Genomic DNA, 25861 nt, shown 5'->3' on the forward strand with positions numbered 1-25861 from the left:
AGACTTGAAAGTATTAGAACATTGTACCTGTGGTGAAAGGTTTCCAACATACAAATTTGTTGTCTGGGGATCACCATCATCAAATGAACCAGGAAGTTTTCCATTTAAATCAAAATCATCTGGTAGTTCATCAAAACGGCTAGATGGCTGCACGCGGAATATTTTTCGATTAATTAAATTACTAGACATTAGGTACAAAAATAATTAATTTAGCTGGTCAAAATTGGAGACGCACAACAAAGAAAATATTTCTTTATTTGGGCTTTTTGTTCTGTTCATGATACGGGCGGTGAATGTGCATAAAACTGTGATTAAAATGGTTTCAAAATTCACTGGAGCCAATAATTGAAGTATCAATCACAGGATTTATTTAATAGTCAAAATTTGAACTGTGGTGAAAATACAAAGCTGTAATTATAACTGACAACATAATCTTTAGATTGATGTTGCATTAATTTCTATGCTTCCAAACCTTCATTCTCAACAATTTACCATTTAGACTGTTCCTTTAATAAAAAAGCATCTAATATCTTTCTTATTACAAAAAACATTAAATACCTTAATAATTAAAGTCATGAATAACAGTTTAAACTATGGTATGGATGTGCATTACTGAGGCAATAGAGGAAAAACTAAAACAAAATTCAATCAGCTATTGTAAGTATAAGCACGTACAACTTTAGGTATTAGGGTCTAAAACAAATGAAATTTCTTGACATATGCTGAAATGCAAGATCATTTCTTTTTTGTGCCAGCATTTTTTTTGTATTATTCAAAGTTTATTTATTTATAGATTAACATTCGAAATTTTGTTTTTAAATGCTGCATAATAGCAAAAATAAGAGAAATGTGCTTCGTTCGTTTTCTTGGAGAAATGCCCATAAGCTCATGTTAGACCAAAATACCACTGCTTTTGAATCATGAAGTGCTTATTTACAATCTATCACGATCAACATTAGTTCAAATAAACTTTGAACAAGATTCAAATCATATAGTAGTAAGGTTTAACCACATAATCCATAGTAAGATTTAACATCCTGTACGAATCATATTTCAATCTTAAATGAACTTTATTCAAGCAATGTTCAAACCTTGTTTCAAACATGTTAAATATGATTCGAACATGGAGAGAACAAAGTTCAAGAAAATTTGATCATAGTATGAAAATAGTTCAAGCAAAGTTGAAAAAACGGATTAAAATACAATAACATATATAGTTTGAATGAGTACTTATTTAAAGTCATGTATGATCACAATTGATTTCATTGAGGTTCGAACCATTCTCAAGCAAATAGTTGGTTCATATCCATTCCATCACAATATTTAAAATATAGATCAAGCACAATTCGAAATGGATCAAACAAGGTTCAAATAAGCTTTACCAAGATTTGAACATGGTTCGTACAATATTCAAACACGATTTGAATAAGTTTTGAATATGAATTACAACAAACCACAACATTTAAAATAAAGATATTATACAATAACTATAATATATTACTTTATAAACAACTTAACATAATAGCATGAAAAATAAACACAACATCATAACATCTACAACACAATTGACTACAGCACAAGCTATAAGAGATTCATCACAATAACATAACAATTACAGTACAACACATTATGAGAAATTTAACACATCATAAAAATTACAGCAGAACTACAACACAACAGCTTATTATAAATTTAGCATAACAAAACAATAATTACAACACATCAACAAAAATAAAACCACAACATAACATATTATAAGAAATTTAACACATCACATTAGTTACAACACAGTTACTTCGTAGAAACTACAACACAACATATTATGAAAGATTTAACATAATATCACAAAGTACAACTATAAGATAATATATTATATTAGATTAATACAATAATAATATCACAACAGAGTGCATTTCAAGAGACCTAATACAATAAGCATAACATAGAGTGCACTTGAAGAGATGTAACACATCATCCATAACATATCAGATATAAAATTCATATGTAATGTGAAATAAATCTACACTGAAAGAGAAATTGAAGTTAAACTAGAGAAAACAATGTACATTTAAATGGACATGGATCTCCATTGTTGTGAAATAAATTCACACATTAGTTATCCTTGTAGAATTGTAGGCAATCAGCATAACTTCCTAAAAAAATCTATTCTTTTAAACCCTAATAATTTGACATTGTTTTTATGCATAATGGCAAGAGATGGACTGACATCCCCTACCTTCTTGGCATCCCTATCAGCAGATATGAGATATTAACTCAAATGTATGAATTTTTTATTTTATTCACAACTTCTACTCATGCTCCATTGGCCATTCCACTTTCTACAAATTATTTAGTCTACTAACCTTCATTATAATTTATAAAGTACTAAACCATGCATCTTTGCTTGACACTGCCATTACCTTCAATAAGCCTTAATCCTCATAAAATCACTTCTAACTCAATCCTTACTAGCTTCACCACATGTCCAAATTCATAATTCTTTAATAAAAGTTACTCGTACTTCTAAGTGATTGTATCAAGAAATGGAATAATTAAGGGGGTTAAAGTTATTGTCAATTTGGAGCTTTAATTTAGTATGATTTAACACCTATATATATATTTTTAATTTGGTGTAATCTCCCTTGTCGTTATCCTTTTTCTAACTATTCGAAATCCCTTGCATAATTTTTTTTCGTTCAAATAGATTTTTAAGTCTATTTGCACAACCTGAATCCAAATTCTTAAAATCCCAATCTTTATACATTAACTCTACCTCCCCAAATTGTTGATGTGCATTTTTGACTTTGTAGTGCATGCTAAAAACATAACCTAATAATTTATGAATTGACCTTCATAAGTGCTACTTGCATCATCAGCATCACATCATTAACCTTATCCCAACTATTTGAGGCCAAATTTATTAATCCACATTCCCTAAAAAAAACAATATGAAATAATTGAGAGAATGATGTTATGATGCTTTATTTTCTTTCTTTTATTATTATTATTATTGTTATTATTATTATTATTATTATTATTATTATTATTATTATTATTATTATTATTATTATTATTATTATTATTATTTTATTGAAGTCTTGATCAAAAAAATAACATATTTACGTTTGAAGCATGAACAACAAAGACTGCATTATGCATCAATTAGAATTAATGTATGAATAACAGGAAAAATAAAGAACATAACAAAAAAACATGCTTACCAAGGGATATAAAATACAGAAGAGATGGTAAAAGAATAAATTCATATAAGCGATACAAAAATTTAAGAATAGATTAAATAACTAATTGTGGTGTTGAAGGCAGGTTAGATGCCTCTCGTCGTATGTGATGTTAGTGAAAGAAAGGCTATAGCTTGCACACCTCCCAGGCAGGACACTGTTACAGGATGTGTATATGTGTTTACCAAAAAATGGGCAAGCACCTTGCCTTTAATTGACTAAATGAGTGCTAACATTTCAGAGATGGAAGATAGAATAATTTAGTGATGAGAGTTGGCATGGATGATGAGTAAATGATATAGAAACTTAAGGAAACAAGATTCACGCCAAGAAAGTGCAAGTAGACAACAACAACAAACAACAACAACAAAGCCTTAATCCCACTACGTGGGGTCGGCAGATAGACAAAGCAAGATATTTAATTCAGAAATCCAATTATATAGAAGTAAACATTGATGAGATGAATATGAAAAAATCATGCCACAATCTTAAGAAATTTAAAAATTTCAGATACTTGGATTACCGAGCAAGATTTGGAACGTCAAATGAAATGAAAGATTGAAAATTAATTATTTTTTCTGACAAATTTTAAAAATAATAATTATTATTTTATCATCATCAAAAAGCATATTTGCATCATTGAAATAGTTATAATATGTCCAACTCCTTTCATAGTTTCAACAAGCCTCTAAGGTAGTGTCTATGGCCTCAATGTTGGTCGTTTAATTTACCATGAAGGCCCTTAGCACTTTCAACAACATAGGCAACTAATATGGCATCAATGAGCATCAAGACGTTACTGGAAAAAAATGTGTATGCTTACAATGCTTGAGAATAAATGAAAGTAGCATTGCACCATAGAATAAAGTTAGAATAACCACAACTTATGATTTAAGCATCACGATTTAAAAATATTTATTTATTGCTTTTGCATTATAATGCATTCTTCTTAATTATTTCATGCAATGATATCCCAATATTAAATTAAAGAAAAGCTTACAGTAGAAATGTCGCCATTGCGCCCTTCACGCCATTGCTCACGTTCTTGATTTCGCTTTTCTCTCAGCTCTTGCTCAGCCTTGAGCTCCTCCAGAAAATTGTCGATAACCCGTGGCTTTCCTTTCTCTTTCTCCTTCGGTTTCTCTTCCTCCTTCTGCAGATCATCAAAAAAATTCAAAATAATCATAGAATATTGATTGGTTAAGTTTACTACTTATATTTAGTGAGCCAATAAATACCATCAAAGTAAATTTAAAAAAGAAATCACCCTTGTAGAACAAACATGCAAAAAAATGCCAAAAAATACAGAACAGCGCATTGATTATCGGTTGATAGTAAACAGATTAAACTAAGTAATTTAACATGCAAAAAACAGAACAAGAATGGAAAATGCGTACAATGCAATACAAAATCAAAATCAAACTCAAAATTTTTTGTTCATCTTAACAAAGAAGGGCAAAGGGCTTGTTAAGCCATTGAGTTGTACAATTATAACACTACAAGCTATTTTTTCCTTGTCAAGTCCACAAAAAAACAAAGAAAAATATGGACACCAAAATGTAAACGAGCCATCTCAGGCACAAAAATAAATAAACAATCATTCCTTATTCTAACAAAAATGTTTTATAAACTTATTTAATGTGAGGACTACTATAATTGAAAATAAACAAATTCTTAAGCATGTATTCAAAATAGCAAACCATCAATCTCAGAAAAACTGTAAGCTAAAATAGGAACATGTATGAAACAAAACTACTTAAAGATGTTTATGAGCAACAAAGCAAGAGTAATGCTGACCTTTTTTTCAGATTCTCTTCCTTTGGAAGCAGGCGGTATAAATGATGGCACATACCTGAAAAAGAAAAAATTTTTAGCAAAAAATTATATATATTTTTTATTCAATACAGTAAACAAGGCCATGAACAAAGCATATGATCTCCAAGGAACTCATTCACAAATCATAAGAAAACAATCTTGGACATTACCTATTGCAAAGATTTATGGAACCATTGATCTCAAACTAACACAATGATAGGTTTCTTGGCATTATGTTCATCTTGAACTATATTTATAAGGCCTTTTGGCATTAATAAATGATGGGCTTCTAAAATAATATTCATTTTGAACAGAATGTGTTTGCCTATTTGGAATTATTTATTAGCAAATAAAAAACAAACCACCTCCTATAATGTCTTGCATCAATCATCATCGCCCATGTCACCTTTATGAATCCTCATGCTCCATTTAGGCTACTGAGTCCTGCTAAAAATGTGAAATCTATCTTAATAAGTTTCATAGCACTTCTTATATCCACGTTACCAATGGTTTATCCTATTACTGTTTGATCTTTTCACATTAATTTTATCCGTTAGACAATTTGGTGCATCTTATCAATAAGTGCTACACCAATAATATTCTTCATTAAATCATTTGTCAATCAATCCTTCCTAATTTTGCTACATATTCATCTTAATATGCTCATTTCTTCCAAACTCGACTCAACTCTTTGTGAGTTATTAACAAAAACTCAAATCCACATAACACAACTAGCCTAATCACAATTACACAAAGTTCACCTTTGAAGTCACCATCATGTTCTATTATCTCATGAAACTCATAAAGCGGCTTTTTAAGCTAACAAAATTCATTCTAAAAATTTTGAAATAAACATATTAAATTCTCAATATAGTATATATCAGATAATTAACCTAGAATATCTTGGTTAATTTAGTCTTCAAGCATTATTGACTTGCAATCATAAAATTGACATTAAAATTGCATCTCAAAAAATAAATTAACCATGCTATTAATTTTAAACCCCTTACATTTTAAATATTTCATTCATTGTTCTATTTATACTCTTATTTTAGCTAATGTACACCACTTTGAATATCCTCCTTCAAAGACACTATAAATAAATATTAGATAAATGTTAATAATAATATAATCCTACTAGTGTTGGAAACACTTAGGTTACTCTGGAACTATTTTAAAACCATTTATTTTACTTCATACGTTCTCTAAACAATTGCCTTAGCACCAAAATCACATCCATAATGGATCTCCCTAGCATAGCTAAATGGATTCTCTGATACTAATATGATATTCAAATTAAAAGTGCATTATCTTCTCGTAAGAAACAATAACTTTATAATTAAACCACCAAATGTCAAACATATCATTTCGCTACAAATGTGCATGCCAAAATAATTCTTCCCAATCATGTTTGCATCCCCTTAAATATCAATATTATATCAAAAAGGCTTGTTAATAACCACTCCAATATCTCCAATACATATCCAAATCTGAAAAGATATTTCATTTAAAATTAAAGTTTTATCTTTGTAAAAAGACCTTTTTTGTATCAATGTACACTATGTTTCACAATTCTATTGAATATGATATTCTAAAAAAAAACCTATTTTAAACTCTAAACCAGTAAGTTACTAAGTTCCATAGTTTTTTCATTATTTATTCATGGCATTATGTTGCCCAAGTACATTGTTTAAAAAGATGTTTGAAACTTATGCCTCCGACCAGAAATGCACAAAAAAAAAGCCTTGAGGTTTAGGGGGGTGCGTTTGGGGCAGCTTGTGCTTATCATAAAACGTGGCCCGCTGAATTCGATCTACAACTTACATTTAGTGTAAAAACCCAACCGCATTTTCGGAGAAGCTGCCAAAACGTGTTTTCCAAAAGGTGAGGCGGCGTTTTCGAAAACGCCGCCCACACTTATAAGCTGCCCCAAATGGGCTCTTAATCTTTAATTACACCAGTGAGCTTTACACTTCTTTCGCCGGAGGCATATGTCTCGAGGCTTTATGCCTAAAAATACTTGAGACAAAAGAAATGTATATTTCAATACATTATTAATATATATTCTATTCTATTCTATTCTATTATATATATTTCATGCGATGCCTTAAAAAGTTCAAATAATAATTTAACTATGATTATTTAATTATGATTTTTTGTATTAAATTTAAATATAATTGATAATAATAAAAAAATTATAATAAATGATAAATATTTTAAAGTTACAAATGAGATAGAATTAGATAACAAATATAATGATACTTTTGAAGATGAAGAAAGTAGGGATGATGCCACTATGAATTTTAAATCTCATAGAATATTTAAATTTTAAGGGATTATTTACTTAGAATCACATTTCAAACTTCTACTTTATATAAATATTTAATATTAGGATTTGTGATTTATGTTTTTATGATAATAAATTACAACAACATATCAATGATTTATGTCCTATTTATGAATTATGTTTTAATTTTATGAGTTTTTTTGCTTTCTTGAGGCTTCTATCTCGATATGCCTCAAAGCTTACGCTTCACCTCATTAAAACAAAATATCTTGGTTCCTAATTCCTCTATTTTAAACATTTTTTTAGATTATTTCGCTATATTTCCATGATTCTCTATAAGTATTATTCCGTGTTATAAGCTTGAAAGTTCTGCCTGCGATCACCTCAAAATTTAGACAAGCTTCTCTTTCATTAAAAAAAAAACGACAATTTACTTCATATTTGAAAGCTCTACTTTTGAAAGAAACATCGTTATTCTAATTTCTTAACATATGTGCTCACTATATATGTTACTGAAAAATCAAGACTAGCTTCTCCCATAATATGTCATCTCCTCTTTTATACATTGCATAAATCCTCTTCTTGAGATTTGGAATAGAGCAACACACATTTATTGATAGACGGAGGGGTATTTAACCCCAATTATAATAGAAATAATAAAAGAAAGAGAGAAAACAGAATAAAGCAACAAGGAAAGAAATAAAACATAATAAAAGCAAATAGGAAATGCATAATAAGGGAATAAAATCTAATAATAATAACGATCAGGTATTGACGTTATAAATCTAATACTCCCCATAAAGTTGAAGCATAAATATTGGTGTTGTTCAAATTGGATTTGAAGTCATTGAACAAAGGATGATGATGACTCTTGGTGAGCTTGTTTGCTAGTTGACCACTAGAGGGCACATATGGAACATACATTTTCCCTAACTCAATTTTTTCCTTAATAAAGTGGCTATCAATCTCCACATGATTGGTACAATCATGTTGTACTGGATTGTGAGCAATGTTGATTGTGGTATTATTATCATAGAAAAGTTATAGTGGGACGAAGGTTGGCATACGAAGTTCGCAAAGCATGATACAGAGCAAAAAAGCTTCAAAAATTCCTGATGACATGGACCATAATTCTACACCAGCACAGCTTTGGGCAAACACAAATTGTTTTTTGTTTTTCGACGCGACAATATTGCCCCATACAAATGAGCAATACCCTGGGATAGAACGTCGAACATGAACTAATCCAACCAAATCAATAACTGTATAAACAACAATAGATCGAGAGGTGTGAAGGAAGAAAAAAACAAACGTGAGCCTGGTGTGCCTTTCAAATAATGGAGAATCTGATGGACAGTTTGAAGGTGGCGCTCATAGGGGATATGTATAAATTGACTCACTATACCAACAACATGGCAAATTTCGGGGCGAGCATGCGTGTGGTAAATGAGTTTTTCCACAAGATGTTGGTAACGAGTCTTGTTTACAGGCACAACATTGAGAATGCCAGATAATTTATTTATTTGAATCCATGGGAACAACAACTGGTTTGCACAAAATAATGTTATTATCTGTCAAGAGATCAATCACATATTTGTGCTGAGACAGACAAATGCCCCAAAATGACTGAGCCACTTCCATGCCTAAAAAGTACCGAATAGATCTCAGGTCCATTTCAAAGGACGTAGCAAGAATGTATTTTAAGGATTTCAATGTTGGGAGATCCAGTAAGAATAATAGCGTCAACATAGAAAATAAGGATAGCTATCTGACCATTAGAGGAATGTCGGAAGAAGAGAGTGTGATCCGGTTGAGCCTGAGTAAAACCATGGCCCACGAACACCTTTGTAAACCCGTCAAACCAGTTAGGGACTATTTTAACCCATAGAGGGACTTTCATAGCTCGCACATCTATCCTCTAGAGACAGTAGAATCAAAGTCAGAAGGGAAAGCATGTACACCTCTTCTATAAGCTCTTCATTCAAGAATGCATTCTTAACATTTAGCTGGAATAAAGACCAATCCAGATTTACCGCAAGTAACAATAGGATCTGCATAGTGTTTAGCTTAGTAAGTGGAGTAAATGTATCCTCATAGTCAACTTTGTAGGACTGTAAGTACCCTTTGGCAACCAATCATGCCTTATTATGTTCAAAGGACTCATCAAAGTTGAACTTGGTGCTAAAAATCCAACGGTACCCTACAACTTTCTTGCCCTGAGGAAAGTCCACGACGTTCCACGTATGGTTTCACTGAAAGGCATTCATCTCCTCAATTATTTTCATTTCCAAGCCGGATCAACAAGAACAACCTCAATAGTAGCTGGAACCTGATGGACCGCCAAAGCAATAGTAAATACTAGATATGTGCCACACATAACTAGGATAAAACTAAAAAATGAGTTACATCTTCAGAACATGTTCAACATCCATATTTAAAATACTAGAAACCAGTCAACGACTAAGAATTGTGCCTACACGTACCAGACTCCTTGACAAAATTCCCAAATAGCATATCATCAATGAAGTCATATGTTCTTACCTGAGAATATGCGCCCACATAACTAGGATAAAAACTAAAAAATGAAAGTTGATCCAACATTCAAACAATTGACACCCGAATATTCAAGAATGGCACCCCACCTAGACAATTCCCATGCAATCCAAGTTATTTAATCACTAGTTCAGTTATTGGCTCAGTAAGTATGTCCATCTCTTAAGCAATAACATAATAAACATTTCTCAATTTGAAGAAGATTACCTCCATATTTACCCTAAAGGATTCCTGTAAAATTCTTTTACCCAATGAGAGATCATATTCATAGCAATAAGAGATCAGTAAAGTATTATAGCAATCCCAACACGCACAATGTATTTAGCTATAAACCCAACTATGAATATGATCACTCTACTATACCTCACTTCTCGCTCACCCAACAGCAAGCCACCAAATCACTTCAACAGTCACCCATTACAATGAACTTGGGGGATTTCCTGGTCAACTAAAAACCAAGTAGAACAAGTATCAATCACATGTTAACCAAGTCACCAATGTCACATCACAGTAGAATCTTACAATTTCTTCAATCTGGTTAAAAGTTGGCTTGAGATCTTTCGGAATCTGTAGCTTTCTTAAAACAAGATATGGCCTATAATCCAATATCAATATCAACATCAAATACTTTAACAAGTTCAAATCAATTGGTTGGATATAACCACGAAACGTGGTCATGAAAGTTGATGCCAGTTGTGTTTTCAATCACAAGAAAATTTCAAGTCAATAAGTTAAAGGCAAGAAATGTAAAATTTGTGGTCAAGACTTGTGATGCAAAAGGCCATAACCCAACAATTTGACAGAGATTGATACCAATTTATCCCCTCATGGGGCATTTCATCTTAAGATTCAACATATCATAACAAACAACTAGAAAGTTGGAATGATAAGATTATGATTGAGAAAAAAAAATCAAAATGGTTCCCTGACACTTTGCCAGGAGTCTTTTTAGTCCTAGAGTTTACAAATGTGCCAATTCAGTCCCCATAACCATTTAAAGAGCATTAATAGCCCTCCTTGGGGGTCCCCATTTCAATTCATATTAAAATAGTCCGAGGACTAATTTGACACTTATATGAACTCTGTGACAAAAATGATCCCATATAATAGTCAAGGGACTACTTTGGCACTTTACTCGATTAAGATTGGACTTTGTGTGGTTGATCCAATTAATAATAATTTCTACCTATTCTATCGAGAATAAAACAAAAAAACATAATTAAGATGTCGCACTTAGAACAAAAAGCTAGTCATGTTTGAAAGTATTGTATCCCAAGTTAAGTAAACAAAAAATGATTGTATAGTTGTAGATAAAACTATGGTAAAAAAAATTATAGAACATGATTTTAGATTGCAAAAGCTTAGATCATGCAATTACTTAATGCTAGTAGACAGACCTTCAAGTTTTCTCCAAATGATTCCAAAGCAAATCGTCTCCTCAATTAGATAATTCACACAAGATAGCTTGAAGTAGACACATAAACTTTAACACAATATTTGATAAATTATCCAAACATGATATCCAAAATCTTTTATTTTTATTTTTATTTATTTATTTTTCTTTTGAAGCAACCAACGGTTCAATTGTTATGGCGGATAAATAAAATACACGTGATGGCTAAAGTAACTCCAAAGCAATGTGGTTCCATCATAGTCCTTTTCTCATTCATAAAAGCACCACTTTGCAGTTCTCGTTGAATTACATATCTTACTTTTACATTTCTTCCCATCAATGTGATTTAGTTAACTGAAATTAACAATAATCGCAACACTATCAAAATCTTCTGACAAAGGATTCAAGAAGCTAATGCCAAATACTTTTGAAGACGGTGAACAAAAACATCATCATCATAATACAAAATTTGAATGTCAAGTTTAGGATGCCATTACGCTCTTCTAAATGCAAAAATCTCAACTTTTATCAAATAAAAAATTAATATAGGTATCAAAAGCTTAGTAAAGCAGCCAATTTGACAAACATATAAGACATATATACTTAATATGACATGGAAGTTCACTTTGTATGAAAAGGAAGGCTACTCTCCTCCTACTTTTCTAGCATTCTATTAAAAATAGAAATGGCCAAATTTCATTCCGTGCTTTGCTGCTGCAACTAATAGTCAACATGTATCTAGCTCCACTGCAGGGACAAAACTCCTTGCTAGCCTTCACTTTTTGGTCAACGTCCTTCTCCCAATCTCCATATCATCAAGCTCAATCAATCACAGATAAGTTCTGAAGCTTTACATACTAAATTTTCAACAGAATATAGACAGCCACAATCTAATTCAAGATTTTCAAAGATGTTATTGACAATAAACAGTACTGCCATCAGATTGAGAACGGATTTTCCATTGCGATTTGTTTGATTTGGCAGCATCCTTCTGTTGCTATTTATTAAGGATTTCATGGCTTTCTATAAGCACAAATTCAACAAAGAGATTTTAGATGAAAATTTCATTTCAATACTATGCAATGTGAAGACCAATACATAATCTTTGTTTGAAACGTGAATGGTATAACTCCAACAGATCAATTGTCTGTTCTGAGTGCATAGCTCATCCATTTTGCATAAACCAAGCGTCAATCTCAACATATAATAGTATCAAATATAAAATATTAGCTGGCACATTGCTTCTAAGCATATCTAAAGACCTGTTTCCATGAAATGTATTTCATCATATGGACAATATATGTACCAATCAAGATTATGAAATTTTCCTATAGCAATAAAGAAGAGAATGAGAAATCTGTAATATTATCCTTTTCAGGTGATGACATTTAATTAGATAAAAGACCCATGAGAGCCTCACCCTTAACCCAATAAGTACCATAGTAGCCATATCTTACAAAATGTGTGCAAAGGCAATTAGGAATAGCACTCAAAAAGAGAAATTTACCGTAGTAGCCAAGAAGGTGAGGATTTAATAGTGGAAAGTAGGTTGGTGTGGATCCAAAGATAAAACAAAGTGAGAAAAACCAACGGAATTGATCGCGAAGCTGACTTACCTTGAATATTATTGATGCTAGCGGTTTGTAAAAAAGAACAATCATGTTTTATGTTTTATAGATCAATACAATTTCACCAAAAATAAAAGCTTTATTTACAGACATAGCACCCAATTCTTATGTTTTTACAAATCTAACACCTAAACTTTACCCTTTACATTTATACCACCAAAGTCTTTCATATCCCATAAAAAATACCACCACTTTAACTTTCTAAAAGTGAAATATACCTTTTCGTCCATAGACAAGGTAGCATATAGAGATGTAAATAGATAAGAATTGAGTGGTATTTATGTAAATCTTCCAAAATTTAAGAATAAGATTTTAAAAATCAAATCCCTTTACAACAAAGCATTCCATCATCCAAAATTCTTCCAGTTAAATCACCACAAGGAGGATAGTGCCTAAATGCCTCTTTCATAGATAAGTTGGCGGCCTAAACCAAGAAGTTCACAGGAATTTGCTGAGTAGTGGCACAAAAAGGTACCGTTTAATACTTTCAGAAAATCAACTTGATAAAGCAAATTTAGTTTCAGCTATTGAGGTTGATGATAAAGATGAGAAGCAAAATAATGACTTTTGTGAATGCCAGATCAAGAATGGTATTCAAATGGTTTAGCAATGCCATAATCAAAGTTTTAAAAATTATATCAGGAATCAAGGCAATTACCTCAATTGAATCAAATTGTAAGTTTCGAATCATATCCAAGCATAAGTTTCGAATTAAAGACGCAAAAAGTTATAAAACTATATAATAAGAAAGCACACAAAGTTCCAAATTTAGAAAATAAAAAAATAGCCTAGGATAGAGGTAGCTTTTAAATAAAGTGATTAAAGCCCTGGGCCTCATTATCATCATTAATAGTGTGATCATCTAAGGAAACATTGTGACATTTAATAGACCTATCTTACTCCCCATCACTCTCTTGTTAGTCATCCCACTCATTCTTTTCTCATCTAACATTATCACTTTCTTCTTTCACGCATTAGGATTATCATAATAAGTAGTAAACTCATAATAAAATAAATTAAATATGTGATCACACATTCTTATGAGTTTGAGAAAGAAGATCAATTCGTGTTTTAACACTTTCTATGATAATTTTGCTATAAAAATTACATTTGAAAAACATGTAGCCCTTTGTCGCTTTCTTTGCATCCACTTCAATTTGAGTCTCATAAAATTAATGTATTTTCCCTTAACATCAATTTCAAATTTGAAATAGTAGTCCTACAATTGTAGCCCTTCCTCGCTTTCTTTGCATCCACTTCAATTTGGGTCTCATACAAGTAATATCTTTTCCCTTAACACCAAATTTCAAACTTAAATAGATGTCCTACAACTGTGGCGAATCATTAAACAAAACAACCAAATTCCAGTCATCAAAATAAGGGTTAAAAAAAATAGATTTGTTCAAGTATGAAAATAAATTTAATTCAACGAACTAAGAAGAAAAAAAATCACAAAGAAATAAGAAAATAAAGGAGTAATTGAAGCCTAATATTTAAATAAAAAAGAAATGAAACTTAAAAAAGGAAAAGAAAAAAAAATGCCACAGCTTTGAAATAAAAATAACTTCAAGAAGAAGAAAATAAGGAAAGGGAAAGATGAAAGAACTAAGGATCAAAAGGACTCATCTCAACGAAATTTGATCATGTGATTGATAGCATAAGCTTAAACTTATGGGTGTGGCTAGCAGTAGAAGCTCTCACAAAGACAAAAATAAGTAAGATTTTATTTTAATTTTTACCGGCTTTTTGAGCTAAAATATGCACGTTTGAAAGCGCAAAAAGTCATACAAAAAATTTACACACACACACCTAAAATTTACAGACAGACAGATTGAACCTTTTCCGTCATATTGTTCGAACTGTCGTATGTTCGGATACTCCAGCTCTCAATGTCACCATCGACACCCCCAACTCAGACCAAAAAAGCAAACTGCTCTGCTAGAGGTTGTGATTCCATCTCATCAGCTCTCAGTGTTTGACACTATTGATCATCAGAAAGATATCTTGGATGGCGTCACTATCCATGCAGGCAATATGACAACTATTCAGTCCCCAGTTGTAGCTCTCTCATCTTTGGAACCTCCTCTCGTGGGAGAGATGGAGTTTCTTCAGACCCTATCTACCCTAGAACCTATCACTGATAATACAGGTGGAAATACTTCTACTGTTTCACTACTTACTCATCAGGTTCAGAAAGATGTTAATATTACTCAGACCCATGGGATCAAGACGTCCAACGACCTACACCTGTCCGACCACCTTTGGAATCTACTGATCAGATAAGTCAATCATCGATGAGGAATGACAGGTCTACACATCCAGGAGGAAGAAGAAGAATGACGATCTACTTGAGCTCAAGAATATGATGGATGATACTTTGGATACTACAGGCAATTGTACTCACCTTACTAATTTGTTAGCTGACTCAGTTCCGAGAACTAGAGGCAGGAGGACTAAAGTGGGACGTCTCTAGCACGTTTTGTCTCCTTTTGTGACTTTTTGGTTTTTTACATTTATGTATCTTTGTTTTATCTGATTTTTGTGTGCGTTGTATTGTATGAGTTGGGTTCTCTTTTAGGCCATCTCATACAACATTTTTGTATCTTTTCCGTATTAATATATTTGCCCTCGGACTTTTTCTAATATATATACATATATATATATAAAGACACTACTAGATGGCAATATAATTCTGATTTGGCTTTCCAAAATATTACATAGGAGTGCATTCAGTCAGGAGCATTAAAAGCTGTTCATTATGTCATCACATACCAAAGGTACTAAGATGAATATCTAGAATGAGAAATTTGCATCATAAATTTGTATGCCCTTTTAACTTTAGTCAGGCATTGACAGACAAACTTAAAACAGCCAACGTCAGCATAAGATTCCATGGTTAAATCCAATGTGATTTTAGAAACTCTGAAGTCAAAACATTATGAGTATGGAATCCTTGGACCTCTGCAATTTGGGAAATAAATGAAGATGATTTTCATCATAAACTATTGATAAATTATTATAAAATGATGCTTCTAAGATTTCGTAAAAATAATGCTACAAAACATCTTTTTAATAATTTAAGGCTTTAATATCTCACATGTCACTCCATGTAATGAAAGAAAACTAAATCTGTATGGTATCAACATTAAGCATTAAATTATTTGAAGGATAATTTGTGGACAAACATAAAAGTCTACAAAAGATATAACATAAATCACTAATTATATATATCTATCTATACATCTATATATCACTGGTTGTACACACTTGAAAAAGAAAACTAGTTTATTTCTTCATGCTTCCAAAAAAAAAAATGGCAAGCAAATTCCTAACAAAAAACATTTAACCTTTAGTTTTTAAAAAGAAAGGTTTTAAAAGATAAGACCAAAACATGAACTGTTTTTCTTTCCCAAAGAAAGAAATATTTTAGAAGCAATAAACTGAGAATACCTAGTGCATGAGAATTTCTGCCAAAGTGTTCTAAAGAAAGGGTTTCAAGCACTCATTATCACACTACATTATGAAAGGTTGCTTCTAATATTCAAACCAATGCCATCTAAAAAAGGCAACCTAAACATTGTTAACAAACGGCCTATTTTGGCTTAATGAATGTAATTAAATAAAAAATGTATGCACTAGTTAAACTACAAAAAATAATGGAACGTTCTACATAAAAAACTATAATTGAGTGCAAAAAACATAATACTAATTGAAATTGTTCAATAAATATGACCTTACAGAAACTAATTAGAATCCGTGGATAACAAGGAAATCATTCACAGCTATTTATTCATAAAATAATTGGAAAAACATAAAAATTCCTTGCATAAGCACACGCCATAATATATTAGAAAAATATAACAATAATAAAGTTTTATACCATTGATATGCAGCAAAAAACTCAATCAATTAAATAAGTCTGCATTTTGAAATATCTCAAAGTATCCAATTATTTGGGCTAGATAATCACAATCATACCAAGAATACATGGATCTGAGTGTAATTGGGCTTAATCAAATACTCAAAAGTATAATAATAAATTTCTGAAGTCCATATGGTTGTTCAAGCATCCCCAACTATGCATTCTTATAGTCGAAACGAGATCATGTAGGCTTTTTTAAGCGAATTTATAGTTTAAATAGTACACTTTGACAAGATAAACCCGATAATACTAATGAAAGCTTGCATCTAAGGGTCCGTTTGGGGCCGCATTTTTCGCCCAGCGCGACCCCAAACCACGAAGCTGAGTTCGAATTTACTGTTTGGATATAGCGTTCGCGGCCGCCGACAGCTAAAATAGGTGAAACGCGGGCCGCGGGATTGGCAAGCGCTTTTCCTCCTTTGACCCGGCACTCCCCAGTTTCGGGATCGAGCCTTGCTGCCCCAGCGATCGAAACTTGAACTTTTCCAGGGCTGACAGGTTTGTTGGCCCAACATGGATAAGATCATCAACGCTTGCTCTAATTACCTGCAAGATCAATATAGATGGCAGAGGGGCAAGAAGGAGGAGCTCGAATGGCTGCGAGAAAACCACCCTAAGGTTTAAGTTGTCATCTCTGCTTCCACCCAAGCACAGATCAGAGATTGAAACCCAGCACTCAACAGCTAGATATGACAACTAAGAGATGCCATCGATGAGGCAGATGATGTTCTTGATGATTTTGAGTATGTGAAGCTTGAAGAACACTTTACCATAAACAAGAAGCAACAAAAGGTGCGTTCCAACATGAGCTCTTCAAAGAAAATTGGCAAACGTGCTCTCAAGATGGATCCCAATTTGAAGAGACTGTAGAAAATTGTGAAGAAACTTGATAATGTTTTAGCTGAGATCGGCACTTTCCTTCGTTTCATCGAAAACGCAAAGCAGGAGCAACAGGAGCTGGAGCTTCAGTTGTGCAAAGATCGTGAAACATGATGCTTGCCTAAAAAAGATCTCATCGGTCGCTCATCGGTCGAGGCCATCGGTCGAGGCGAGGAGAAGGATTTTGTGGCGTATTCCCACAAGATCATCAGTTTGATAAAGACAATTTAGTCCGGATGTGGATTGCATTGGGTTTCATTCAGGAATCTTATATTGAGGAGAGACTTTGGAAGATATTGGAGGAAGGTATCTTGATGTTTTGGTCAGAAAACCTTTCTTTGATGAGTTTCAATATTATGATAGAATATATTATAAGATGCATGATTTATTACATGAATTGGCACAATCTATTTCTTCAGAGGAATGTTTCGGATTTGTGGGAGATGTGTTTTATCTTTTAAAATTCCTAAAAATATTCCACACTTATTTGTTAAAACTGAAAATCCAGAAGTGTTGAAAATGATCAAAGATGTTAAAAATCTACAATCTCTTTTTCTTACCAGTGAAAGACATGGCCAATGTTTTACTGAAATAATTACTGAAATTTTTGAAGCATCGTGAAGGATTTGTTTGCTGTTCATATGATCTTCACGTCAGGAAAAGATTTCTGAGGCTATTAAAAATTTGAGACATCTTCCATATTTAAATCTTGTTGTACGTCTCACTCATATGCCAAGATTTCTAAGCAATCTTTATCATTTGCAGTTCATAATCTATAACAAGTTATTTTGGGGATTCTGCTCTAATGATTTCTTGCCTGGCAATGCGAGTGATCTTTCTAATCTGTGTTACTTGGAATTGCTCAAGAATGTATTTTCTAGTGTACCTGGAATTGGGAAATTAAGGTCACTTCAAGAACTAAATGAGTTTAATGTTAAAAATGAGAATGGTTATAGAATTCGGGAGTTGGAACAAACGAGCGAGTTGCGCAAATTAAAATACATTTTATGCAAAGCGAGGCTTGTATTGCAAAATTATTTGAAAAGAGAAAACTCATGGATTTATCTTTGAATTGGGGTGAAACGTTAGTAAATACTAACTTAGATGTGAATGTGCTTGAAAATCTTAAACCATACAAAAATCTGAAGAGATTGTCCATAGTTTCATACAAAAAAAAGTAGTTGAGCTCAGTTTGTGCATAAAAAGATATTGCAGAATAGTTCATCCTTTTTTATGTTCTCCTAAATTAAGAGATTCTATTTCAGTATGGGGAAAATATATAAAGTTAATCTTTTGTGATCTCTGGAACAGGTTTTAGATAATCTTTGGTAATCGAAGCTTGCTTTGCCTTTCAATGAATTACTGTTGGTATATATTGACAAGCAGTATGTAATACTCTTAACCAAGTTTTGTTCTTTTTACAATCATCCACAACATGAATGTTTGTTATTAGTACTTCAAATTTTGTTTTGTCTGCTAGCAAGTATAATGCAGACTCGATGGTGTGAGAAAAATCAGTTAGAAGCTTTAATATGCTTTCAAATGTCATTTTATGATTGCTTGAAAGTGTGGAGAATATGTTCAAGGCAATGAATTGTAGTGAATTGTGTGTTATGTATGTAAATGCACATTTTATTGGCTTATTTAAAATGAAGTAATCATCATTCACATGAAGACGAACGGGTTACTGTACAGTTTAGAGAATTAAACAAGTTTAAGAGGGTTAATTTCATTCTCACTTATTTTGATTCTGAAAATGTAATTATCTTGAATTTTTACTTCAGAATTATTAAATAAATTCATCATTATTTTGAATTTATGCTTCAGAATTATTAAATAAACTTTTGTCACAGTTCTGTTAGAAAGAAATTTACTAAACAGGGGGCAGAACGGTCAATTTTCCAGAAACAACTGTCTCACTGCTATTTTCACGCAGCTGCAACAAAAATACAGTCAGCTTCCCCGCAACAGCTTCCTGGGGCAGCGCAGCTGCAGCTGAAAAGCTAAGTCAAACAAAGCCTAAGTCAAATTCACCTAAATTAAGTGCTCATAAGAACAATTGAACCCATCAAGAAATTTGTAAACACAATCAAGAAAGGATTTTTAATAGACAACCTATTGGATTCAAAGAGAAACCTAGAGCTCTGCCCGCCATTGGCCTACTTTCAGCCATCACAATCAACTGTCATCCAAAACTTACCAATGATCAAAGTAAGATGACCATCAAATGCCAACATCTAAGCCGTGTCTTACGAACTACATGATCCCACCTCTTATCAAGCGAACAACTAAAACAGTCATCACAATCACTCACCTTCAAATGCTCCCCGATGAGTATTAAGTACTAAAACTTCTCAACAACTAATGCCTTTCAACAACTAACTTTCAATACTCTTATTTCTGATCAAGTCTCTTCTCCTACCAATAGAATGAGAAAACCGACCAATCTAAATCCTACAACTCACAAAATCCACTGTCAAATATTGTAAGATAATCATAACAAGTTGACAATTTTACACCTCATAGCACCTAATTATAGCACAGAAGATATCTTAGTTAGTTCATGTTTATTATGACATTAATATATTCTACAGTTAAAAGATCATAACAAGTTGACAATACTACACCTCATAGCACCTAATTATGGCACAAAAGATATCTTAGTTAGTTCATGTTTATTATGATATTAATATATTCTACAGTTAAAAGAAAAAGTGGCAGTTGTAATATTTAACTCATTTAAGGAATTATTTAAACTATGCTATGCCTCGTGAATTTTTCACCATGTATAAGAAGAGATTTTATGACAGAATTTGATTCCCTTCTTCAAGGTCAAAATGAAATAAAACATTATACATAAAAAGTGGAGAAAGAATTATCTAAGAAAGAAACAAATCAAGAAATTTTTCTTTAATTCTAGAATATTAAATTAACAACACATAAAAAACAAAACTATTTTCCATAAATTGTTGGGTTATTAAAGATGGAAAATAGCTGGCCACAAATTTAAAATTATTTCTAAAATTCCCACTTAAGCTTTATTACATATGTTAATCATTTAGCTTATTTATTAGATTATCAAAACCTCTTAAAGCACTAGTGAGGATATCTACAATTTGAGAGTTTGTTGGAGCACAAAATAGGACTAAAAAAATTTCAATTTATTTCTAACATAAAATGGTAGTCCATTTTAATGTTTAGCTCTATCAAGATGAATAGATTTTTTCAAAATACAAACGGAAATAAAGATATCACATTACATTTTTAGGAAAAAAAGTCCTTGTTTGTTTAGTTCTATCATGCATTCAACTTCAGTAGAATTATTTGAAAACACTTGCTATTTTTTTCTATATGCGACTAGGTTTCCCCCATAAGAACAATAGCCAATGATAGATCTTGGATCGGATGCAGCTACAGCCTAATTAGCATATGTGAAAATTTTAAACTTTCATGTAAGATGACTTTATATATAGCAAGCCTCTTCCTAATTTCATCTTGAGCAACCTTAAAAAGCATTTACTAAATTCAATGTGACTTTCAAAAGGGTTTTATGCATTGGCTTACAATACTAATATGGAATCCAATATCATGAAGAGTGAGGAGTAAAAGAGTTTTACCAATAAGACGTTAATTCCTACTTTTATTAATAGAAGTGCTATCAGTAGTGAACCATTTTTTTTCAGCCAATTAAAGTTTTGGGTTATTACATCCAAGCACTCCTATTTCTTTAAGTAAATCAAGAATATACTTCCTGGTAGAAAAACTAATACCTTATTTTGATCATGACACTTTCACACCAAGAAACTATTTTAAATTCACAAGTTTTTTATCTAAAATTATCATGCCAATATATCTAGTTAGCTCTTCCTCAAAGTCACTTGACAGTGTAATAAAATCTACATACACAATCAGAATCGCCTTTTAACATTCGGTGAGCTCATTATAGAGAATGTGAAAAACTTGGTACTAAGTGCATCGACATTTATCAATGATTTGGCAAACCTTTTGAACCAGGCAAACGGGATTATTTGAGACCATATAGGATTTCTTTAAATTAGCATATCATATTGGTGTTTCTTTGAATTTACCATCCATGTAGGACGTACACATATACTTTCTCCCCAAGGTCCCCAAAAGCAAAAGCATTCTTATAGTCAAATTATTGAGAAGGCCAATTCAAATTTGTCACCAAAAGGAATAAAACTCAAATTGTGTTGATTTCGATAAAAGAAAAGAAAGTTTCTTAATAATCAATACCATATGATTGGGTGTAACTCCCTACAACAAATCAAGCTTTAAATTTATCCACACTACGATATATTTTATATTTATTCATGAAAATTCATTTGCATCCAACAGAATATTTCTGTTATGAAACTTCACAAACTACTAGCACACCATTCTTTCCAAGATTTCAATCTCTTCCGGTACCACTTTCTTTTACTCAGGAAATGAGAATTTAATGAGAATTATTTAGAACCTAAATTTAATCAAGAAAAGTGAAAATAAAAGCACAAAATACAAATGAAAGCTCTTTATAAGTTAAGAAATCATAAACTGGTGTTTAGTGCATTTTATTGAAGCAATAGCAAATTAGAGATTAATATCATACTTGTAAATAATAATTGGAGTACCATAGCGCATATAAAAGACACAAAATATTAAAAAATTATCAATAACTAAAAATTATAGAGGCAATTAAAAATAATAATGTGTACATTAGGAATTGCAAAACAAAATTCAGAAGACTAATTTTTTATTAAATAGCAAAATTTTAGAATGCATTATGAAAATAGTAAAACAAGGAACTTCACCGAAAATTTTTGGCAAACAATAATAAAATTTGAGATAATTAAATAGCAAATATAATAAAGGCATCATTGAAGCCTTTTCAAGCCCTTCTACTTGGTCATTTGGTTTGAGCGAGAGTAACTTTGGCATGAGACTTTCTTAATGCTCTCAATCTCAAGGTGAAGAGAGGCAAGAGAGACGTTTGGTGCTTCGATGTTGAATCAAAGAGAGACAAAGCCCACAAAGATGTGAGAAAAAAAAATCGTTCAATGTCCTAGCACCAAAGCTGAGGAAAAAAGTCAAGAGAAGCAAAGCCTAGAGAGGCTCAAGAGACGAACGCGTTTTGCATGAGTACGAGCTACCCAAATAAACTATAATAAACTTTAAATAAAATGAAAATAATAAATATATAATAAAGAATATAAATATTCATTTTAAAGTGTACCCTAATTTATAAAGTTTTTTAAATAGCATGAATATGAGGGCTTTGTGATATCCACTATTGCCCATTCATGGCACAAATAACGAGTGACAATTCACCCAAGTGTTGTAGCAGGCAAACAGTGAAGGTGGGTGTGTTGCCTTGCATTGAGCTATGCACCATTGTGCATGATACTTTTTGTTGCTAACATATATGATTAATATCCTCATCTATGAATTTATTCTCACGAGTTTGTGATTCATTGTACCTGGAAACATGTTTGGGTTTATGGGTGTGTTGCAAATAAACTAATTGATTCCTTAGTTTTTTTTTCTTTTCCTTCCTAGTAAAGATACAAAGCTCAATAGATAAAGATTTGGTACATTGACAAGGTCATGAAGGAGTTTGAAGATTTAGAGAGGCATCAATAGGTTAAATATACTGAGAAGATGATGAGTTTGCAATGCAAGGTTTCAATAATTTCAAAATAAACTCAATAAGAAATGTTAAATGTTCATGGATCAGATTAAATAAGTTTTAACATTTAAATTCTTGTTCTTGAATGAAAACTCCCTCTATATTGCAGACTTATAGTAAGATTGGTGTTCAAAAAAGATCGCAAAATGTAATTGTCAATTTTTCTAGTCATAAAAAATTGGCATTTGTATCTTTTTTTATTCAAGATATATTCAATAAAAATGCTCTTATGAGAAGTGAAAGAATGGTAAAAAAAAGTTTTTTGTAGAAATAAAAAAATTATTGTGATCTTAGGAAATGAATAAAAAAAGGTTTTGAAGTGGGCTTTTAATTTTAAGTACTACTAAGGACATTCTATTAATATGTAACTATTAGAAAACAACAACAATAACAAGCCTTTATCCCACTAAGTGGGGCCGGCTACATGAATCCTATTTTTCCATTTGTCCTACTGAGTGTCGTATTTTAATTTAATTATAACAAATTAAGATCATTTTTATACAATATGCCCAAGTTTTTTAAAGTTTACCACTACCTTTCTTAACATAAGTCGAATCTAAAACATCTACTCCCCAAACCTGATCATCATATGCTCGACGTTTAATGTGAACAGACCATCTTAGACGACTCTCTTTTATCTTGTCTATCACTTTAACTACACCAACCCTTTCACGGATACATTTGTTTCATATTTTGTTTCTAAGTATCAAGTCACTCATCCACCTAAGCATTCTCATCTCAGCAATACTTAACTTAGGGTCTGTTTGGGGCAGCTGCAGCTTATCCAAATAAGCAATTTATCTAGATAAGTTGTTGATCAGCATGGGACAGCTAATTTGCAGCTGTTTGTGGATAAATAACCATTCTGCCCCTGTTAAGTAATAATATTTGTAACAGAACTGTCTCGGCAATATATTTGATACAGCAGAATCAGAAAAATATATTCTATTTTTGAGAGTGTAGCTATGTTTTGAATCTTCTTATTTTTATCTCTAAATACCTCGTCCGAACACTTTCATCATGCTTAATTAGCTAGACACAACTTTTCATTATAACATATAAGATTGGAGATCAAAGACACAATTTGATGCGACATTGGTCATTGGAAACTGATGGTTGTTTAGCCATTGTGCAAATGCTATGGAGAAGATTTGGTGCAACTTTAAGCCCAAAATACTTTTTGGATACATACAAACAATTAGCAATTATAAATCTGATCTTGCTTACCTTGGTCGGAGCGGTGCGGAAGGATGAGAAAATGGGAGTTTCGGTGGTCTCTGTAAAAGTTGCGAATGAAGAGGAATTGGTTGGAGCGGTGAGGAAGGATGAGAAGATGGAAGTTTCGGTGGTATCTGTAAAATCGCGAACGAAGAGAGGATGAGAAGATGGGAGTTTCGATGATCTCTGTAAAAGTCGTGAACGAAGAGGAATCGGTCGGAGCGGTGCGGAAGGATGAGAAGATGGGAGTTTCGGTGGTCTCTGTAAAAGTCGCAAACGAAGAGGAATTGGTCGGAGCGGTGCGAAAGGATGAGAAGATGGGAGTTTCAGTGGTCTCTGTATAAGCTGCGATCCCTTCATTGACATCCCAGCGAACGAGAGAGACGAGGGTAGATAGACGCGAACAAGAGGCAGATAGACGCGAGAGAGACGAGGGCAGGCAGGGTAAAAGTCGTGAACGAAACGCGGTCGGGTAGCGGATCTATCCTGCGACCGCAGTTATTGAAGAATAAAAAAACTTTGTTTTTAAAACGCGCTTCAAAAGCACTTGTCAAACGGGACGGCGACATTTTCAAAACATCATCGCACCGAATAAGCTGCTCTAAACGGGGCCATAGTTTTATGCTTCTCTTTTAAAAACCAACATTTTGCGCCATATAGCATTGCAAATCTCACCACCATCTTATAAAATTTTCCTTCAAGTCTAAGCGATACTTTTCTATCACACAGTAGGCCTGATGCATTCCTCTACTTCAACCAACCAACTTGAATTCTCACCACCATCTTGTCAAACGGCACGGCGGCATTTTCAAAACGTCATCGCACCGAATAAGCTGCCCTAAACGGGGTCATAGTTTTATGCTTCTCTTTTAAAAACCAACATTCTGCGCCATATAGCATTGCAAATCTCACCACCATCTTATAAAATTTTCCATTAAGTCTAAGCGGTACTTTTCTATCACACAGTAGGCTCGATGCATTCCTCTACTTCAACCAACCAACTTGAATTCTACTAATAACATCACCATCTATAATGACATCCCATCACTTTGAATAATAGACTCTGATATATCTAAAACATTCACATCTTTTAATGATTTGATCACTCATAGTTACAACTCTTTTATTAGATCTACTACTAAAATTATATTTCATTAAAATTATATTAGATCTACTCAAACGAATGCCTTTAGACTTTAATGTTGACATCCATAATTCAAGTTTTTCTTGAACTCTTT

At 32.3% G+C, this 25861-nt stretch overlaps 1 protein-coding gene across 1 annotated transcript in view; it reads right to left on the reverse strand.

Annotated features, from left to right (window-relative positions):
* The window catches only part of LOC110017946 (protein RRC1-like), a 48087-nt gene that overhangs the window by 16026 nt on the left and 6200 nt on the right, over positions 1-25861 (reverse strand). Inside the window, 3 exon segments of the mRNA XM_020715117.1 lie at positions 28-147; positions 4240-4392; positions 5037-5091. Of these exon segments, the coding sequence (XP_020570776.1) occupies positions 28-147; positions 4240-4392; positions 5037-5091 (328 nt within the window).

This window comes from Phalaenopsis equestris, unplaced genomic scaffold (assembly GCF_001263595.1).
Source record: "Phalaenopsis equestris unplaced genomic scaffold, ASM126359v1 Scaffold000002, whole genome shotgun sequence".
NCBI classification, from domain to species: Eukaryota; Viridiplantae; Streptophyta; class Magnoliopsida; order Asparagales; family Orchidaceae; genus Phalaenopsis; species Phalaenopsis equestris.